General features: G+C 52.1%; 1 protein-coding gene across 4 annotated transcripts in view; it reads left to right on the top strand.

Moving 5' to 3' along the window:
• The window catches only part of KLHL3 (kelch like family member 3), a 74,317-nt gene that overhangs the window by 33,115 nt on the left and 24,447 nt on the right, over positions 1–16,755 (top strand). For all 4 annotated transcript variants that reach the window (XM_029050785.1, XM_029050788.1, XM_029050787.1 and 1 more), the window contains exons 5-6: positions 2,219–2,381; positions 12,845–12,954. In XM_029050785.1, coding sequence (XP_028906618.1) covers positions 2,219–2,381; positions 12,845–12,954 — 273 coding nt within the window. The remainder of the gene's footprint in view (positions 1–2,218; positions 2,382–12,844; positions 12,955–16,755) is intronic.

The following is a 16,755-nucleotide window of genomic DNA, read 5'->3' as shown; positions in this document are numbered from 1 at the left end:
TGAGTGCTTGAATCAGTGTGGAAGCAGTTTGGATGGAGAAGAAAGGGCAGATTTTAGCAGAATTGTGAAGGTGGAACTGACATGATTTGGTGACAGATTGAATATGTGGGTGGAATGAGAGAGTTGAGCCGAAGACAACGTCAAGGTTATGGGCTTGTGAGATAGGGAGGATAGTGTTATCGTCTACAATGATGAGAAAGAGTTTGTGTTGAAAGATAAAGAGTTCAGTTTTGGACATGTTTAGTTTGAGATGTCAGTGGGACATCCAGGTAGAGATGCCCTAAAGGCAGGAGGAGATGCAAGGTTTCAGGGAAGGAGAGAGATCAGGGGTGGAGGTGTAGATTTGGGAATTATCGGCATAGAGATGATAGTTGAAGCCGTGGGAGTGGATAGTTCTCCGAGGGAGTGGATGTAGATGGAGAATAGAAGGGACCTAGAACTGAGCCTTGAGGGAGCCCCACTGTCAGAGGGAGGAAGGCAGAGGAGGAGACAGCAAAAGAATCTGAGAAGGAGTGGTCAGAGAGACAAGATGAGAACCAAGAGAGGACAGTCTCAGTGAAGCTCAGGTCGGAGAAGGGAGTTGTCTACAGTGTCGAAAGCAGCTGAGAGATCTAGGATTAGGACAGAGAAGAGGCTGCCAGAGTTGGTGAGAAGGAGGTCATTGGTTACCTGGGAGTCAGCGGACTTTTGTTCTAAATCTGGCTCTGCCACTCGCCTGCTGTGTGACTTTGGGAAAGGCAATTTACTTTTCTGGTCTTCAGTTTCCTCATCTGTAAAATGAGGATTCAATACCTTACTTACATTATGAGCCCTATGTGGGAGAGGGACTGTGTCTGATCTGATTATCTTGTATATACCCCAGCGCTTAGTACAGTGCTTGGCACATAATAAGTGCTTAACAAATACCACAATTATTATTATCATCAAACAGGTCTATGGGGCAGCAGAGTGTGACTTTCAGGTCTCTCTACACCTAGGTGCCTCTCTCTGCCCCAGCTCCCTCCTGTCTGGCCCATTTCTTCCCCGTCTCTATCCCATCTCTTCTCAGCTTTTGTCTGTCTCCCTGTCTCTGCCCTTCTCCCACATCTCTCCCATCTCCCCATCTCTGCCCTCTCACCATTTTTGCCCTTCTCCCCCATCTCTGCCCTTCTCCCCGCCTTTGCCCTTCTCCCTCATATTTGCCCATTGCTCCATCTCTGGCCATCTCCCCTATCTCTGCCCATCTCCCGCTTCTCTGCCCTTCTCCTCATTTTTGTCCTTCTCCCCAATCTTTGCCCTTTTCCCCATCTCTGCCCATCTCTTCCCATCTCCCCCATCTCTGCCCATCTCTGCTCTTCTCCCCATCTCCCCCCATCTCCTCTGACTCTGCCCATCTCCCTCCATCTCTTGGGAATTACCCCCACCAGTGGGCACCAATGCATCATTAGCATTGGTGCTCCATCACCAAACCTTTTTGCATGGGTGGAAAGTCAGTTGACCCCAGTGCCAGGGACTGGGAAGCAGAGGTGCACCCAGTGCTGGAAGGCAGTGATTATTGTTAGACGTGGGGGCAAAGGCTACAAGGTGCGGCTATGCTTGGGGTGGGTGTTAGGGTATGCTGGGTGGTCGGGAGGAACGGGGAGAGGAAGGGAGCTTGGAAAATCAATGTCAAGATTCCCAGCTCACACCTCTTTCTGGACAAAACCCAATGCACTGGGCGGACCTGAGACTGGGGGCCCAGGAGAACCACTTATCCTGCCACCCCTGGCAGAGTGGCCAGCCTGGGGTCACTCTGAGGGGAGCCTGGGAAGAGTCAGGGGCCTCTGGTTTTGCCAATGTCCAGAAGAGCATCAGCAGGGGGATGAAGAGCTCTCTGTAGGGTGGTGGAGAAGACGTTCCCTCCTCTCTCTGAGGAGGTCATTCTGCCTTGATGACTGGAACCCCCTGCCAGCCCTTCCCCCATTCCTCTTCTCTCGGGGCTGGGACTGGGACCTGCTGGGTAATATCTCTGTATTGGTCTCTCTCCCTCTCTGCCTCTATCTCATCTCGCTGAGACTCTATTTCTCTATGTCTCTGATTTCCCCCTCCGCCCCTCTTTCTTCTCTCCCCCCTCCATCTGGGAAGTGGTGGGTGGCTGCTGTTGCATCCTGCCTCTGGGGACAGACCTGGAGTGAGGGGCAAGCCCCAGAGGAGCCCCAGCCCCTCGGCCCTCTAATAGATCACCCTTCTCTGTCCACAGGTCCTGCTACCAGCCGCCAGCTTACTTCAGCTGATGGATGTCCGGCAGAACTGCTGTGATTTCCTACAGGCTCAGCTGCACCCCACCAACTGCCTGGGCATTCGGGCATTTGCCGATGTGCACACCTGCACTGAGCTACTCCAGCAGGCCGATGCCTACGCAGGTAAGTAGTGTGCTCCGGCTGGTGAGGATGGGGGTTCCAGGCTGGGGGTTTGGGTTGCCAACGAGAGGTTCAGCTGACCAGTAGCCAGTCTTTCCACGCCTCCAGGCCCAGTTCTAGCGAAGAATATGCTGCTCTCATGGTATCTCCCAGTGGCATGGGGTCACACATGCCCCCATCCCGACCCCACCAAGTGTCTCATTCTGCCTTTGGGTGTCTTGGCTCCTCATTCTGGCCCAGGGGGTCCAGATATCTTGTTCCTGCCCCAATAGCCTGTAGTCCATCCTAGCCTTCCTCAACTTCTCAGCTGTTTTCGACACTATGGACTATCCCTTTTTCCTGGACACATAATCTAACCTTGGCTGCATAGATACTGGCCTCTCCTCATTCCCTTCCTATCTTCTGGCCCCTCATTCTCAGTTTCTTCCATGGGCTCCTCCTCTATCTCCTGCCCCCTAACCCTGGGAGTTCTTCATGGTGCAGTTCTGGGTCCCCTTCTCATCTCCATCCTCACCCAGTCCCTTGGAGAACTCATTCACTCCCATGGCTTCAACTACCATCTCTATGAGAATGATTCCCAAATCTATATCTCCAGCCCTGATCTTTCTCCTTCTCTGCAGTCTCACATTTCCACTTGCCTTCAGGACATCGCTACTTGGATGTCCTGCTGACACCTCACACTTATCATGTTCAAAAAACAACTCCTCACTTTCCTACCCAAACCCCGTCTTCCCCCTCACTTTCCCATTGCTGAAGATAACACCACTATCCTGTCTCACAAGTCTATAACCTTGGCATTATCCTCGACTCATCTCTCTCATCAACGCACATATTCAATCTATCACCAAATTCTTTCGGTTTGATCTTTACAACATTGCTAAAATCCATCCTTTCCTCTCCATCTAAACTGTTACCATGCCTATCCAACTCTGTTATATTGTACTCTCCCAAGCTCTTAGTACAGTGCTCTGAACATTGTAAGTACTCAGTAAATAGGATTGCAAGCACTTATCTCCCATCTTGACTACTGCATCTGCCTCCTTGCTGATCTCCTTGACTCCTGTCTCTCCCCACTCCAGTCCATACTTCACTCTCTTGATCATTTTTCAAAAAAAACCCCAAAAACAATTCAGTCTGCATCTCCTCACTCCTCAAGAACCTCCCATAGTTGCCCATCCATTTCTGCATCAAACAGAAACTCATTACCATTGGCTTTAAAGCACTCAATCACCTTGCCCCCTCCTATCTAATCTCACTGATTTTCTTCTATAGTGCAGCCTGCACACTTCACTCCTGTAATACCAACCTGCTCACTGTGCCTCCATCTTGTCTATCTGCTTGCTGATCCCTTGCCTATGTCCTCCCTCTGCCCTGGAACTTCTTCCCCCTTTATATATGACAGATGGCCACTCTCCTCAGGTTCAAAGCCTTACTGAAATCACATCTCTGTCCAAACTGCTACCATGTTGGTCCAAGCACTTATCCTATCCTGCCTTGATTGCTATGGGTCGGGGGGCGGGGGAGAAGAGCAAAGGGGTCCTAATCCCGGGTCCGTCACTTGTCTGCTGTGTGACCTTGGGTAAGTCACTTCACTTCTCTGGGACTCAGTTACCTCATCTGTAAAATGGAGATTGAGACTGTGAGCCCCACTTGGGACAGTGACTGTATACAACTCGATTTGCTTGTATCCACCTCAGCGCTTAGTACAGTGACTGGCACATTCTAAGCACTTAACAAATACCATTATTATTATTATCTCCTCCAAGAGGTCTTCTCTGATTAAGCCTTATTTTCTCCGGCTCCCTCTCCCTTCTGTGCCATTTAAGAACTTAAATCTGTGCCTTTGGGCACTTGATATTCACCCAACCCTCAGCCCCACCACAATTATGTCTGTACCTGTAATTGACTTTATTGTCCCACTCTAGACTGTAAGCTCCTTGTGGGCAGGGAACATGGCTACCAACTCTGTTATATTGTACTTTCCCAAATGCTTACTACAGTGCTCTGCACACACCCAGCACTCAATAAATACCATTAATTGATTGCCCCAAGGGGTCCCAATACCTCGTTTTGCCCCAGAGAGTCTTGACACCTCATTTTGGCTGGGGGTCCTGGCACCTGCACCTGAGTATCACCTGCACCTGACACTTGCCCAGCATTTTGTTTTGCCTTAGGGGATCCTGGCACTTCATTTTGACCTGGGGTACAGGGTGGCCCAGCACCTCATACTGCCCTGAGGGTCCTGGTGCCTCATTTGGCTTTGGCCCAGCTGGTCCTGTGCTTTGTTCTGCCCCCGGGGATCCTGGTGCCCTTTGCTACCCAGGGGGCTTGGCATTGGATGGGAGGCCTGGAAGGGGCTGTGGTAGCGAGAGCTATTCCCCTGGCCCTGCTCCTAAAGTGTCTCCCTTCATCCTCACCTGCCCCCTCACACCCCTGGCCCCAGCTCAGTCGATTGTTCCTCCTGTCCACCCCCAGCCCTGCGACTCTGCCTCTGCTGTTCCCGCCCCTGTCCCCCTCTGTCCGCTCCCCTATCCTGCTTCACTCCCACAAGTCTGTCCTCATGAGAGAATCCCCCAGGTGACCCCTCACTGCTCAAGCCGAGTGGCTGGGATGTCCCCCCAGCCCCCGACTCCTTGCCACCTTTCCTTAGCCAGGAAAGCCTTTGCAGAGGGACAAAACTGAAAGTAGCCCGCTGTCCCCTCCACTGCCACCTCTCTGCCCACTCTACTTTCTGCCTTGTCCCTCCAATTGACTGCCCTACTTTCTGTTCCACTCTACCCCATCCCACCGTCCACCCTGCCGATGGCTCATCAGGAAGGTTCTGGAAATTTGCCTCCTCCAGACCATTGCTGCCTGTCAGAAGGGAAAATCAGAGCCAGTGAGTGAGGGCCACAAACCCCCTCTCAACTCCATGGGATAATGCCCCTCTTTTGGACAGGATTCAAGGGTGAGGGTGGAGAGGAGGTGCCTGGGGAGGGGCGAGCATGTGCAGGAAGAACAGAACCTGCAGCCTCTCTCTTCCCCTCTCCTCATACACCTACTCCTGTACTCTGTACGCTGCCCTCCTGTGGTGCACTGCAGCATTCCCAGTGCTCTGTACTGAGCATCTCCTCTGAGCAGAGCCCTGGACTGGATGCTTAGGGACCAAAGACACAGAGTGGCATGGCCCATACCCTCAAGGAGTTCTGTTCTGTAGGGAAAGAGAATGACTAGTCCACAGTTGACGAGTTACTCTGCGCCCGGGCTTCCTGATGTCCACCTGCCCACTGGGAAAGGCTGGGCCTACACTTCGAGAGCCCCAGCTACCCCACTGACCAGGTGCTTGGGTTCCTTAGCTGAGGAGGTTCCTGCTGAGCATGATCACCGAAGGCCAGTACGGTCCTCTCCCAGAGTTGATGGATACTTCTGGGCCAGAGCGGTCCCAGAGCAAAGAGAGGGCCGGGCTGGGATGACCCCTGTATGGGATCTGAGGCTGACCTTGTCAGGCCGCTGAGGCTATCAAGATCGGGGCAGGGAGGCTCCATTTAGGAATCAAGGGCAGCTGCATCTGCCAGGGCCTTTGAAGCCCTTCGGGATGGACAGGCAACACAGCTCTTGCTTGCTCTAAGCTGGCAGGATCAACCAGTGTCTGTGAAGAGCCAGACCGACTTCCTCTGAGCCCCCGCTTCCACACTGCCCAGATGCAGGCTTCTCTCAGAGTACCAGGAGTACTTTCACCTTTGATATCTGAGTTCCCAAACACTCCTGGCCCCTGGCCTCAGAGAGGGAGCTCCAGAGAGACTTCTGGAACTCCAGAAGCCTGGCTGACTTCTGACCCCTGATGAGAGGGGCCAAATGTCAAGTGTTCACGCCTGGCACCTGCTGGTACAAGTAATATTAATGATGATGATGGTATTTGTTAAGCACTTACAATGTATCAAGCACTATTCTAAGCACTGAGGTAGATTCATTCATTCCATCATATTTATTGAGCGCTCACTGTGTGCAGAGCACTGTGCTAAGCACTTGGGAGAGTACAATACAACAATAAACAGACATATTCTCTGCCCACAACGAGCATACAAGCTAATAAAGTTGAACACAGTCCCTGTCCCACATGGGGGTTCACAGTCTTCATCCCATTTTACAGATGAGGTAACTGAGGCACAGAGAAGTTAAGTGACTTGCCCAAGGTCACCCAGCAGACAAGTGGCAGAGCTGGGATTAGAACCCAGGACCTACTGACTCCCAGGCCTGTGCTCTATTCGCTAGGCCACGCTGCTCCTCTTACAGTGTAAATACCCACTGTGGCTCAGGAGGTTAAAATCTCCATAGTGACTCAGGGCAGAGCAGGAGCCAGAGGGTCAGCTTGTCCTTGGGGCGAGTGAAGAGCAGAGCTGACCCAGCAGGCTGGCTGGCCACTCCAACTGCCACCCTCCTCTCCTCCTCCAAGGTTGGCTTGAGAGGCATGAAGAGTGTGAGCTGCGCTGTAGCGGGAGTAGGGAGAGAGCCTATTGAGTGCCTTAAACCCAGCAGTCAGGGATTTCTGCTTGATGTGGAAAGAAATGGGCAACTATTGGATTTTTTTTTCGAGGAGGGAGACTGGATCCTCAAGCAAGGCCTCACAGAGCTCTGCAGGCTTTGGCTTGCTCCCCTGCCCCTCCCCAGAGCCTCTCCTGCCTGCCCTGGCTCAGTTTGCTCTGGCCAGAATTGACAGGAAGGAGATGGGCCGAGGTGCTAACTTCTTCCATCTGTGGGCTTTGTTTCCAACTTTGGACAGGAGCCTCGGGTTCCCTGAGGTAAGCGGCTATTTTCTATGGACCTGCTTTCCTGTCCCAGGAGACTGCTGCCCGCCCATAAGGGACCTCACTGGCTGCCAGCTCTCCCGGATCCTGTGTGTCAGGGAGACTCTCCTCTCTGCACCACCTGGTCCAGAGAGTTATCCCCCACTGTGGAGCTGGCCAGGTGCCAGCTTGGTCTGCAGATTTCTCTGGCTGTTTAATCTTTAACTCCTCATGTATGGCAGTTTTGTTGTTTGGCCAGCCCCAGGCCCCATTAATCTGGGGGTAATTAACATTCTTTGAGCTCCTTGTTTCCACATGAGGACCCCCACCTAGAGCCTAAACCCTGAAGCACAGCCCTGGAGTGTAGGCTCCATCTCTGTCTCCCCCAAGGTAGAGCACCTGAGCTCTGCAGAATTCCAGTGCATTTGGTTGGCCCCAGGAAGAGGCTGGCTGGGAGCCCTGGGGCCACATGAGACCCCCAAGCCAACCAGGGACGGTCTCTGATATACTGCAAGGTATGTACCCAGCGCTTAGCACAGTGCTTAACACAGCACTTGGCAAAGGCTGACTTTATCAATCAATCCATGGTATTTATTGATCACTTCTGTATGCAAAGTTCTGTACTAGGCTCTTGGGAGAGTACAGTACAACAGAGCTGGTAGACATGTTCCCTGTCCACAATGAGCTTATAGTCTAGAGGGGGAGACAGACATCAAAATCAATTACAGATATGGACATAACTGTGGGGCTGAGGGTGGAGTGTATATACAGTGTCCAAAGGGTACAGATCCAAGTGCATAGATGATGCAGAAGGGAGAGGGAACCACGGAAAAGAGGGTTTAGTCCGAGAAGGCCTCTTGGAGGAGTTGTGACCTTAATAAGGCTTTGAAGGTGGTGAGAGTGGTGGTCTGTCATATATGAAGGGGGAGGGAGTTCCAGGGCAGAGGGGAGATGTGGGCAAGGGGTTAGCGGTGAGAAAAATTAGATTGAGATACAGTGAGTAAGTTGGCATTGGAGGACTGAAGTGTATAGGCAGGGTTGTAGTAAGAAATCAGCAAGGTGGAGAGTTGATCGAGTGGTTTAAAGCCAATGGTAAGGAGTTTCTGTTTGATGCAGAGGTGGATGGACAACCACTGAAGGTTCTTGAGGAGTTGGGAGACATGAACTAATCTGGGCAGCAGAGTGAAGTAAGATCTGGAGCAGGGAGAGACAGGAGTCAGGGCTATCAGTGAGGAGGCTGATGCAGTAGTCAAGGTGGGATACGCTAAGTGGTTGGGTCAGCATAGTAGCAGTTTGGAAAGAGAGGAAAGGATGGATTTTGAGTGATTTTGTGAAGGTTGAACCGACAGGATTTGATGACAGAAGGTTGAATGAATGAGATGAATCGAGGATAATGCCAAGGTTACAGGCTTGTGAGATATGGAGGATAGAGGTGTTGTCTACAGTGATGGGCCACCTTTATCATTATTAAATAATATTGATTGTCTGATTGAAAACACACCCTCTGGACCTGCTGTTCCCTAGATCGGGCCTGTCTCTGCACCTCTGCACCCACTCCTGCCCACCCAGACCTGGCTCACAGACCACTCCATGATGAATCCACCCATCCAAGTCTGGTGGTATTTTCAAAGTGCATACTATGTGTCAAGCACTGTTCTAAGCACTATTGTAGATACAGGATATATAGGTTGGACACAGTCCCTGTCCCGCATGGAGATCCACAGTCCAAGTAGGAGGGGGAACAGGCATGGAATCCCCATTTTGCAGGTGAGTAAACTGAGGCATAGAGAGACTAAGTGACTTGTCCTAGGTCACACAGCAGGCAAGTGTCATGGCCAGAATGACAGCCCAGGTTTCCTGACTCTCAGCTCTTTCCACTAGGAGTTAGTTGTAGGGAGCTGGTAGTTGAAGCCATTGGAGCAGAGGAGCGTCCCAAGGCAGTGAACAGATGGAGAATAGAAGGGAATTGAGAACTGAGTCTTGAGGGACTCCCACAGCTAGGGGGTGGGAGGCGGAGGGAGAGCCGGCAAAACAGCCTGAGAAAGAGTTACCAAAAAAGGTAAGAGGAAAACAGGAGAAAACTGTGTCAGAAAAAACAAGGCAGCATGGAGGCTGAGAAGGATGAGGATAGAATAGAGGCCAGTGGATTTGGCAAGAAATTCATTGGTGACGTCGGAGAGTGCGGCCTCAGGAGGTGAAGAATGTGGAAGTGGGATTTTAGAGTATCAAGAAGGGAATTGAAAGAGGAGAAGTGGAGTTTAAGCAACCTGGTCAAAGTGTTGGGACAAGAATGGGAGCAGGGAGAGGGGGCAGTGGAATTCAGAAGTTTTATGTGTTTTTTTTAAGGTGAGGGCAGATGTGGGAATGTTTGAAGGCAGACGTGAAGGTGTCATTGGAGACTAAGCTATTAGGGAAAGAAGAAGAATGGGCTCAAGTGTTTTCATAAGGTGCAAAGGCATGTGGCTGGAGGCACTGGAGGAAGGGATAGATTTTGAAAGCAGTTGGGAGATCATCTCTTGAGAGATGGCTAAAAAGGAGAGAGTCCTCAGTGATGGTATGATGTGCATAAGCATTTGGTTGGCTTTCAATTTTGCCTGGGCAGCCTATCAGTTCTAACAATCCCGAGGCAAAGGGGTTGAACTATGGTTCAAAATGGCACTTCCTCTTCCTGTCACCCCCAACAGTCATTCGATAAAATCTAGCTCCAACCTACTGCCTGCCCCCATGCATGGCCCCACTAGACCAGTCTGTGGCCTCAACTCTCCCCAATCTGGAGTCGTCCCAGTCTGGGACCACTTCTGGCCTTGAGGATTTTTTTTTGTGGCTTTTTTAAAATAAAAAGAAAATAACCACAAGGTTTCTCATTTCGCCTCCTCTACCTGCCCCATGGGGAAACAGACCTCAGGCAGTATGAAAGAACAAACCTCCCGTCTTCCCTGTGCCTCGCCGGGGAAGCTCAGCTTTCTTCCATCCCTCAGTCTCAAGTATGGCATTTCCCCAACTGCTGTGGCGATCAGCCTGGAACAAAGAGCCAGAACAAGTAGAAGAAAACATGTTTTCCTGCTTCTCCCATTCTGGAGCCTGGGGAAGTGAGCCAAGGTAACAGAGGGAAAATGGGTCTTCCTGCTTTCCCCTCTGTTACCACCCCTCTGGAGCCCGGTAAAACGTGTTTTCCTTTTTCTCCTGTTCTGGCCCCAGGAAAATAAGCCGGCACAGGGGAGGAAAACGCATGTGCAGTTGGCCCAGGTTCCTTCCTCCTGCATTTCATAGAAAAAGTTCCGCCTCCCTTTTCCCCAGTGCCACCCCTTGCTCAGAAGATCAGGTGATCTATTCAAACTTTGAGAGGATCATTCATTATCCATCCTCTGCACACAATAAGTGCTCAGTAAGTACTATTGATTGACTCCAGAGCACAGAAATGTCATATCATCTTGAAGGATTTTGCCTAAGTAATGTTTGGTGGAGCAAAAATGTGCAAACACGTCATGGAACTCGTTTGATTTTGTCAACTAAGTTGCTGGCAAGATAATGATAATAATCATGGTATCTGTTAAGCAGTTACTCTGTGCCAAACACTGGGATAGATAGAATCAGATCCAACACAGTCCTTGCCCAACATGGGCCTCACAGTCTAAGGGGGAGGGGCAACAGGGATTGAATTCCCATTCTACACACGAGAATATTGAGGCACAGGGAAGTCAAGTGACTTGCCCAAGGTCACACAGCAGGCAAGTGGTAGCGCTGGGATAAAAACCCAGGTCTCCCAACTCCTATGCTCTTTCCACTAGGCCACGCTGCTTCTCCTGGGGGGAGGTAAGGGCACTGGGCATGGGAGCTGAAGAGGGAAGGAACATTGTGTTGCTGTGCAGAAAAGAGAACAGAATTATAGCAGGTGAGGATGAGTGTCAAGTTCCCTCGTGAGGCTGGGTTCTGCACTCATACCAACAGGGCTTCGTGTGTGAACGTGGGAACTGAGTCCCCACTTGTGAATGGCTGCCCTTGGTGTCTGCGTCTGCAGCGGGCATCCTCCCTGGCGGCACAGACCTGGATTGGAGCAAGACTGGCTGGGCCCGCACTCACTGGGCTCTACGGAGGGCCCTGGGTTGTGGAAACTGGAGGTTTCCCCTGGGAGGCAGAGCACGGCACCGATGGCTCTGCCCTGGGGCGGGACTGGCTCACACTTGGGAATGAGGTTTTGCACTCTCCCTTCTGGGAGCCCTGTCAGCGCCCGAGACATTCTTGGTGCCCATGGTGAGCCAGAGATAGAAGACCGGTCTGGATGACTTTGGGAGGAGAAGGCTAGCTCGCATCCCAGATTAAGGGTAGGGGAGGACCTGGGGATGCTTGGGAGCCAGTTAGGAGGTCCTGAGACCACACCCTAAGCCATGTCCCAGACCCTGGGAAGGCACATAGACTTCTCTCCCTGGCAGTGAAGGAATTCTGGCCATGAAGGGACAAGCAGGAATGCTGTGTCAAACGTTCCTGGAAAAGTAATTACATTATCCGAAATTCATTCATTTCTATTAATGTCTGTCTCCCTCTCTAGACTGTAAGGGCCTTGTGGGCAGGGAATGTGTCTTTCAACTCTGTTGTATTATACTCTCCCAAGCACTTAGGATGATGCTTTACACACAGTAGACATCCAATAAATACCACTTATTGTTTGATTGATTAATTGGAATGACACTGATGGCTAGGCTGGCATTGCAGGCGACGGGGAAGCCAAGGGCCTGGATGGGGCGATGAAGCCTTAGAGGCTGGGACCCGGGGGAGAGCCCACAGGCCCAGAAAGGAGGAGGCGATGACCCCAGTCCAGCTCCAGGCGGTTTTTGGCCACCAAATGGGAACACTCTCTCTGCCCCTGGCCTGGGCGAGCCAAGGCTTTTGTTTTTGTTAAGCGCTTTTGATGTGTTAGGCATCTACTAAGCACTGGAAAAGGTACAGGTTAATCAAATTGGACACAGTCCCTGTCCCACGTGGGCCTCCCAGTCAATGAGAGGATGGGCTTCCTCAGCTCCTGTGCCTGTGGCCCTCTCCCTGCCTCAGCAGGAACTCTTGGCCACCAGCTGCAAGGCCCTCCAGAAGCTCTCTCCCTTTTACTTACTTATCCATTCTCGGCTCTGACTATATCCCAGCTCACAGTCATCATCCCTCTCAAGGCAACTTACTCGCTGGGCCTCATGTTCGGCTCTCCTGCTTCCAACCCCCTTGTACATGCCCTTCCTCATTTCTGGAACTCCTCCTCTCTTAAATCCACCAGACCATAGCTGCCTTCTACCTTCAAAGGCCTTCTGCCATGAAACTTTATCCAGTAGGCCTTCCCTGATTCATATTTCTTCTCTCCCGGTCATATCCCCCTTCTAGTGCCTCAGCCCTCCTGTGCCAATTATATATATGCACCCATGGCACTTCTCTACCCACAGACCTACTCACCCCACCATCTAAGAACTTACCTTCATATCCAACAGAGTTAGAAGACCTAAGCCCTGCCCTTAAGGAGTTTACATTTTGGAGGGGAGGGAGCCCCGGCAGTGTCTGTCCAGAGTCCCTGGGCAGAAGTGGGACTGAGCAGGCTTTGCTGGGGTTTTGTCCCGCTTCTACTGGTGGGGCAGCTGGGAGGGATGGGTGAGACAGCTGGGAGGGATGGGACGGCTGGATGGGGCAGCCATGACTGTGTGTCCGCCGTTCATTGTTTTGGCACAGAGCAGCACTTTCCGGAGGTGATGCTGGGAGAAGAGTTTCTCAGCCTCAGCCTGGACCAGGTGTGCAGCCTCATATCCAGCGACAAGCTGACCGTCTCTTCAGAAGAAAAGGTAGCGTGGACCCCGCGGCCCGGAGGAGATACAAGCGGTGATTATATTCATCGCGATTTCTTCTCGGCTAACTGGGTGCCGAGCACTGTGCTAAGCACTGAGGTAGATACAATACCATCAGATTGGACACAGCCCCCATCCCACACAGGCCTCACAGTCCAAGGGGGAGAGAGAACAGGTATCGAATCTCCATTTTATCAAGTAAACTGAGGCATGGAGAAATGAAGTTATGTGCCCAAGGTGATGGAGCTAGGATTAGAACTCGGATCCCCTGAGTCTCAGGCCCAGGCCCTTTCTTCTAGACTATGTAAACCTGCTGTTCTGGCCCTGCTTGCCGGCCAGTGAGGAACAACAGCTGACCCCTGGCCCGATAGGACAGATGTCTGAGCTTGCCTGGAGTAGGGAAAAGTGGACCTTGGCCCCAGGGCCACTCTCCACCTGATTCTTAGGTGTCCTCTTGAGGAGTGAGAAACGAGAGCATTGTCAAAGCGCTGGTCCCAAGCCTGCATGTGCTAATTATTTCTGTTAAGATTGGGTTGAAACTAATTCTATAGGAAAAATGCTAAAAATGGGAATAATTAATAAAAACACTCTGCCTTATGGATAGAAGAGATCTGGTGTATCAGATGGCAACATGGGTGTGTTTGTGTATGTGTGTGTCGCAGTGTCCGGTGCAGTGTGTGTGCGCACATGTTTGGGTATGCAAGAGCATCAGGGGTGCAGGTGTGTGTATATGTGTGTGTCTGCACTTGGGGGTATGTGTGTACTGGGGAGTAGGTGTATTTGGGGGTGTGAGTGGAGAGGGAGGGGAAGGGTGTGCAGGTGCGTGGGGCAGGGACTGGGTGTGTATACGTGTGTGGGCGGATGCCCTTACTGAGGCCCTGCTAGGCTGGGCTGGTCAGTTCTGAGCCCATGATGAGTCATCATCGGTCTGCCCAAGGGCCTGGAAAAACTTGCTGCCTCTGACCCGGCTGTGGGCCATTTCCTGGAGCCTCAGAATGGAGGTGACCTTGGCTGATAGTGGTTTTGGTGGGAAGCCAAGAAGGTCACCCTGCCCGGGAGAGGTCTCCACTTCTGGCCCTGTGGGGGCTGCTCAGCAGCCCTGCCTGTGGCCGAGCCGGGGCCCTTTGGGAGCTGGACACCTGGCAAGTGGGCAGGGAGGAGTGGGCAGAGTGATGTACTGGTTGCCTGTTGTGTGCAGAGTGCTGAACTGGGTTCCTGCTGTGTGCAGAGCATTGTACTGGGAGCCCACTGTGTGCAGAACACTGCACTAGGCACCCATTGTGTGCAAAGTGCTGTATTGGGTGTTCCCTGTATGTAGAGGGCTGTACTGGGTGCCTGCTGTGTAGAGTACTGTACTGGGCACTCTCTGGGGACAGAGCACTGTTCTGTGCACCTTCTTTGTCCAGGACATGGCACCAGAGGGGTTGGGAGCTCCTGCTGTGTATAGAGCATGGGAGCGGGTGCTGGGGAGACTACAGTAGGGGGGCATTAGTCCCTGCCCTGGAGGAACTGACAGCCTAGTGACTGTCAGGGCCAGCAGGGAAGTGGCCTCCTTTGTGGCCAACCTGCAGGATGCTGCTGCCACAGTGTCATGCTGCCTTGCCCCAGCTCACCTTTCGCAGGCCTGGCCTGGACCTCCGGCCAGCCTGCTGAGGCTGGGAGACACAGTCTGGGGCCCTCCTCCTGTTAGAGCTCTGGGAGGAAGCAAGATGCTGGGATTGGACCCCAGTAGGACTCCAGAGCGCAAGGGGCGGAGCCTGGGTCCCTGTTGGTAAGGGGCTGAGTCCTGGGGAGTGGAAAGGGAAAGAGGCACCTGGGGAGGGTCGGAACGAGCTCCACCCAATGCTTGACTCCAGAACCCACGGGTTAGGGAGGAAGGGGGAAAAGGGGGCCTGGAACCAGGGCTCCGATCTCTGAGGTGAGGGGAAAGAGGACACCAGCTCTGCAACAGCCCGAGTTCTCTGCATGGTGCGCTCCCCTACCCTCGCTTCTGCCTATATCCCAGCCCCAAGAGCTGCCCTTCCTAACCCCCGCTGCGGCAGCCTGAGCTCTCTGCGCAGGACTCTGTGGCACCAGGGGAAGGACAGGGGGTGGACAACAATCGGTAAGGTGCGGAGCAGGGACCAGTGTCAGCTCCATGGCGGAAGCAGCCCGGGACTCACCTCTCTAGACTCACCTCTCTACCACAGAGCCTGAGCCTGAGAAAGGCAAGGGTAACAGTGGGAGTGAAGGGGTAATGGAAACCCTTGACAAATTCAAAGTAGAATTATTCTTTTCATAAGATAGAAGTCCCATTTTCAGGTTTCTTGACTTTCCCTGATCCACTGAGTTATGGAGAAGCTTTCTTGTTCTCCTGTACCACTCTCCACCTTAACTCATCCTTGACCCTCTCTTCCATTGGATTTTCTGAACTCAATTGAAAAATCGCCCCCACCACCTCTACTTTCAGTTATGACACTAATATGTTTGGATTTGTTCTAAAATGGGCTTGGAGAGAGAGTGTGCTTGTATGGCTGTGGGTGGCATGAGCAGTTTCGGGTGGCATGTGGGGTGGTGCGTGTGGTTGTGGTTGCCATGTGTCTGCCATTAGTTCCAGGCTAAGCCCCACTTTTCCTCAGCTCCCTTTCGCATCACCTTGACTCGCTCCATTTGCTCTTCCCCCTCTCTCTGCCCCACAGCACTTATGTATATTTGCATATATCTATAATTCTATTTATTTAAATTGATGCCTGTACACTTGTCTTGATGTGTATATATCTATAATTCTATTTATATCGATGCCTATTTACTTGTTTTCATGTTTGTCTTCCCCCTTCTAGACTGTAAGCCCAGTGTGGGCAGGGATTGTCTCTCTTTATTGCTGAATTGTACTTTCCAAGCACTTAATATAGTGCTCTGCACACAGTAAGTGCTCAGTAAAATTGATTGAATGAGTGAATGAATGAATGTGTGGCTCCAGTGACATATGCCAACAGCACAACGGGACGCTGTTGTGCTAGAATATCCCATTTTCACCCACCCAGGGGGGCCAGCTTTTCATTTCTAGAGTGAAGTTGAGCATGTGGTGGCAATTTGAGGGGGCAGGGCTCTTGGGGTGGGGCTTTAAGGAAGCAAAATGGAAAAAGAAGGAAGAGAAAAAGAGGAGGGGGAGGTGGTAGAGGAGGTGATGGAGAAGGTGAAGGAAACAGATGGAGGAGGAGGAAATGGATGAGGAAATGGAGATGGAGGAGGAGGAGATGAAGGGGGAGGGGAAGGAAATGGAGGACTTGATTGAGATGGAGGGGAAGAAAATGGAGGAGGTGTTGGAGATGGAGGAAGAGCAGGAAGTGGAGAAGGCGATGAATAGAGAGGACAGGGGAAGGGGAGGCAGGGGGAGCCAAGCGCGCTCTTACCTCGAAACTGGGCCTTATTTCACCCCCACTGGAATGCATTCCTTCTCCCAGATTCTCAGTCCCAAAGCCATGAACAGGCCCGAGGTGGCCTGCCTGTCATCCTGTGTAAGATGAGAGACTTCATCATCACCACTGGTCTCTTCCCAGGCCGGTCCAGATCCCCATTCCCAGTGGGCTCGGGTTCCCAATGGATCGAAGCTTTCATGCTCACTGCGTTATCAGCAATTCAGTGTCCCCCGCATCCGGACCCATTTCTGCTTAGCACCCCCAGCCAAACCCTGGGTGCAAGCTGGGGCCGGCTGATCCGTTCCCAGTGTGCAGGGGGGTAGCCATTGTCCCTTACTCCAGGATCTGTGGCCCCTTCGCTAGTGGTACACTGCCCTCTTGTTGAGCGACGTTGCCTCTC

The sequence above is a fragment of the Ornithorhynchus anatinus genome, chromosome X1 (assembly GCF_004115215.2).
Source record: "Ornithorhynchus anatinus isolate Pmale09 chromosome X1, mOrnAna1.pri.v4, whole genome shotgun sequence".
In the NCBI taxonomy this organism is placed as follows: Eukaryota; Metazoa; Chordata; class Mammalia; order Monotremata; family Ornithorhynchidae; genus Ornithorhynchus; species Ornithorhynchus anatinus.
Note: the sequence above shows the minus strand (reverse complement) of the source record. Positions and strands in the feature narration are given on the sequence as shown.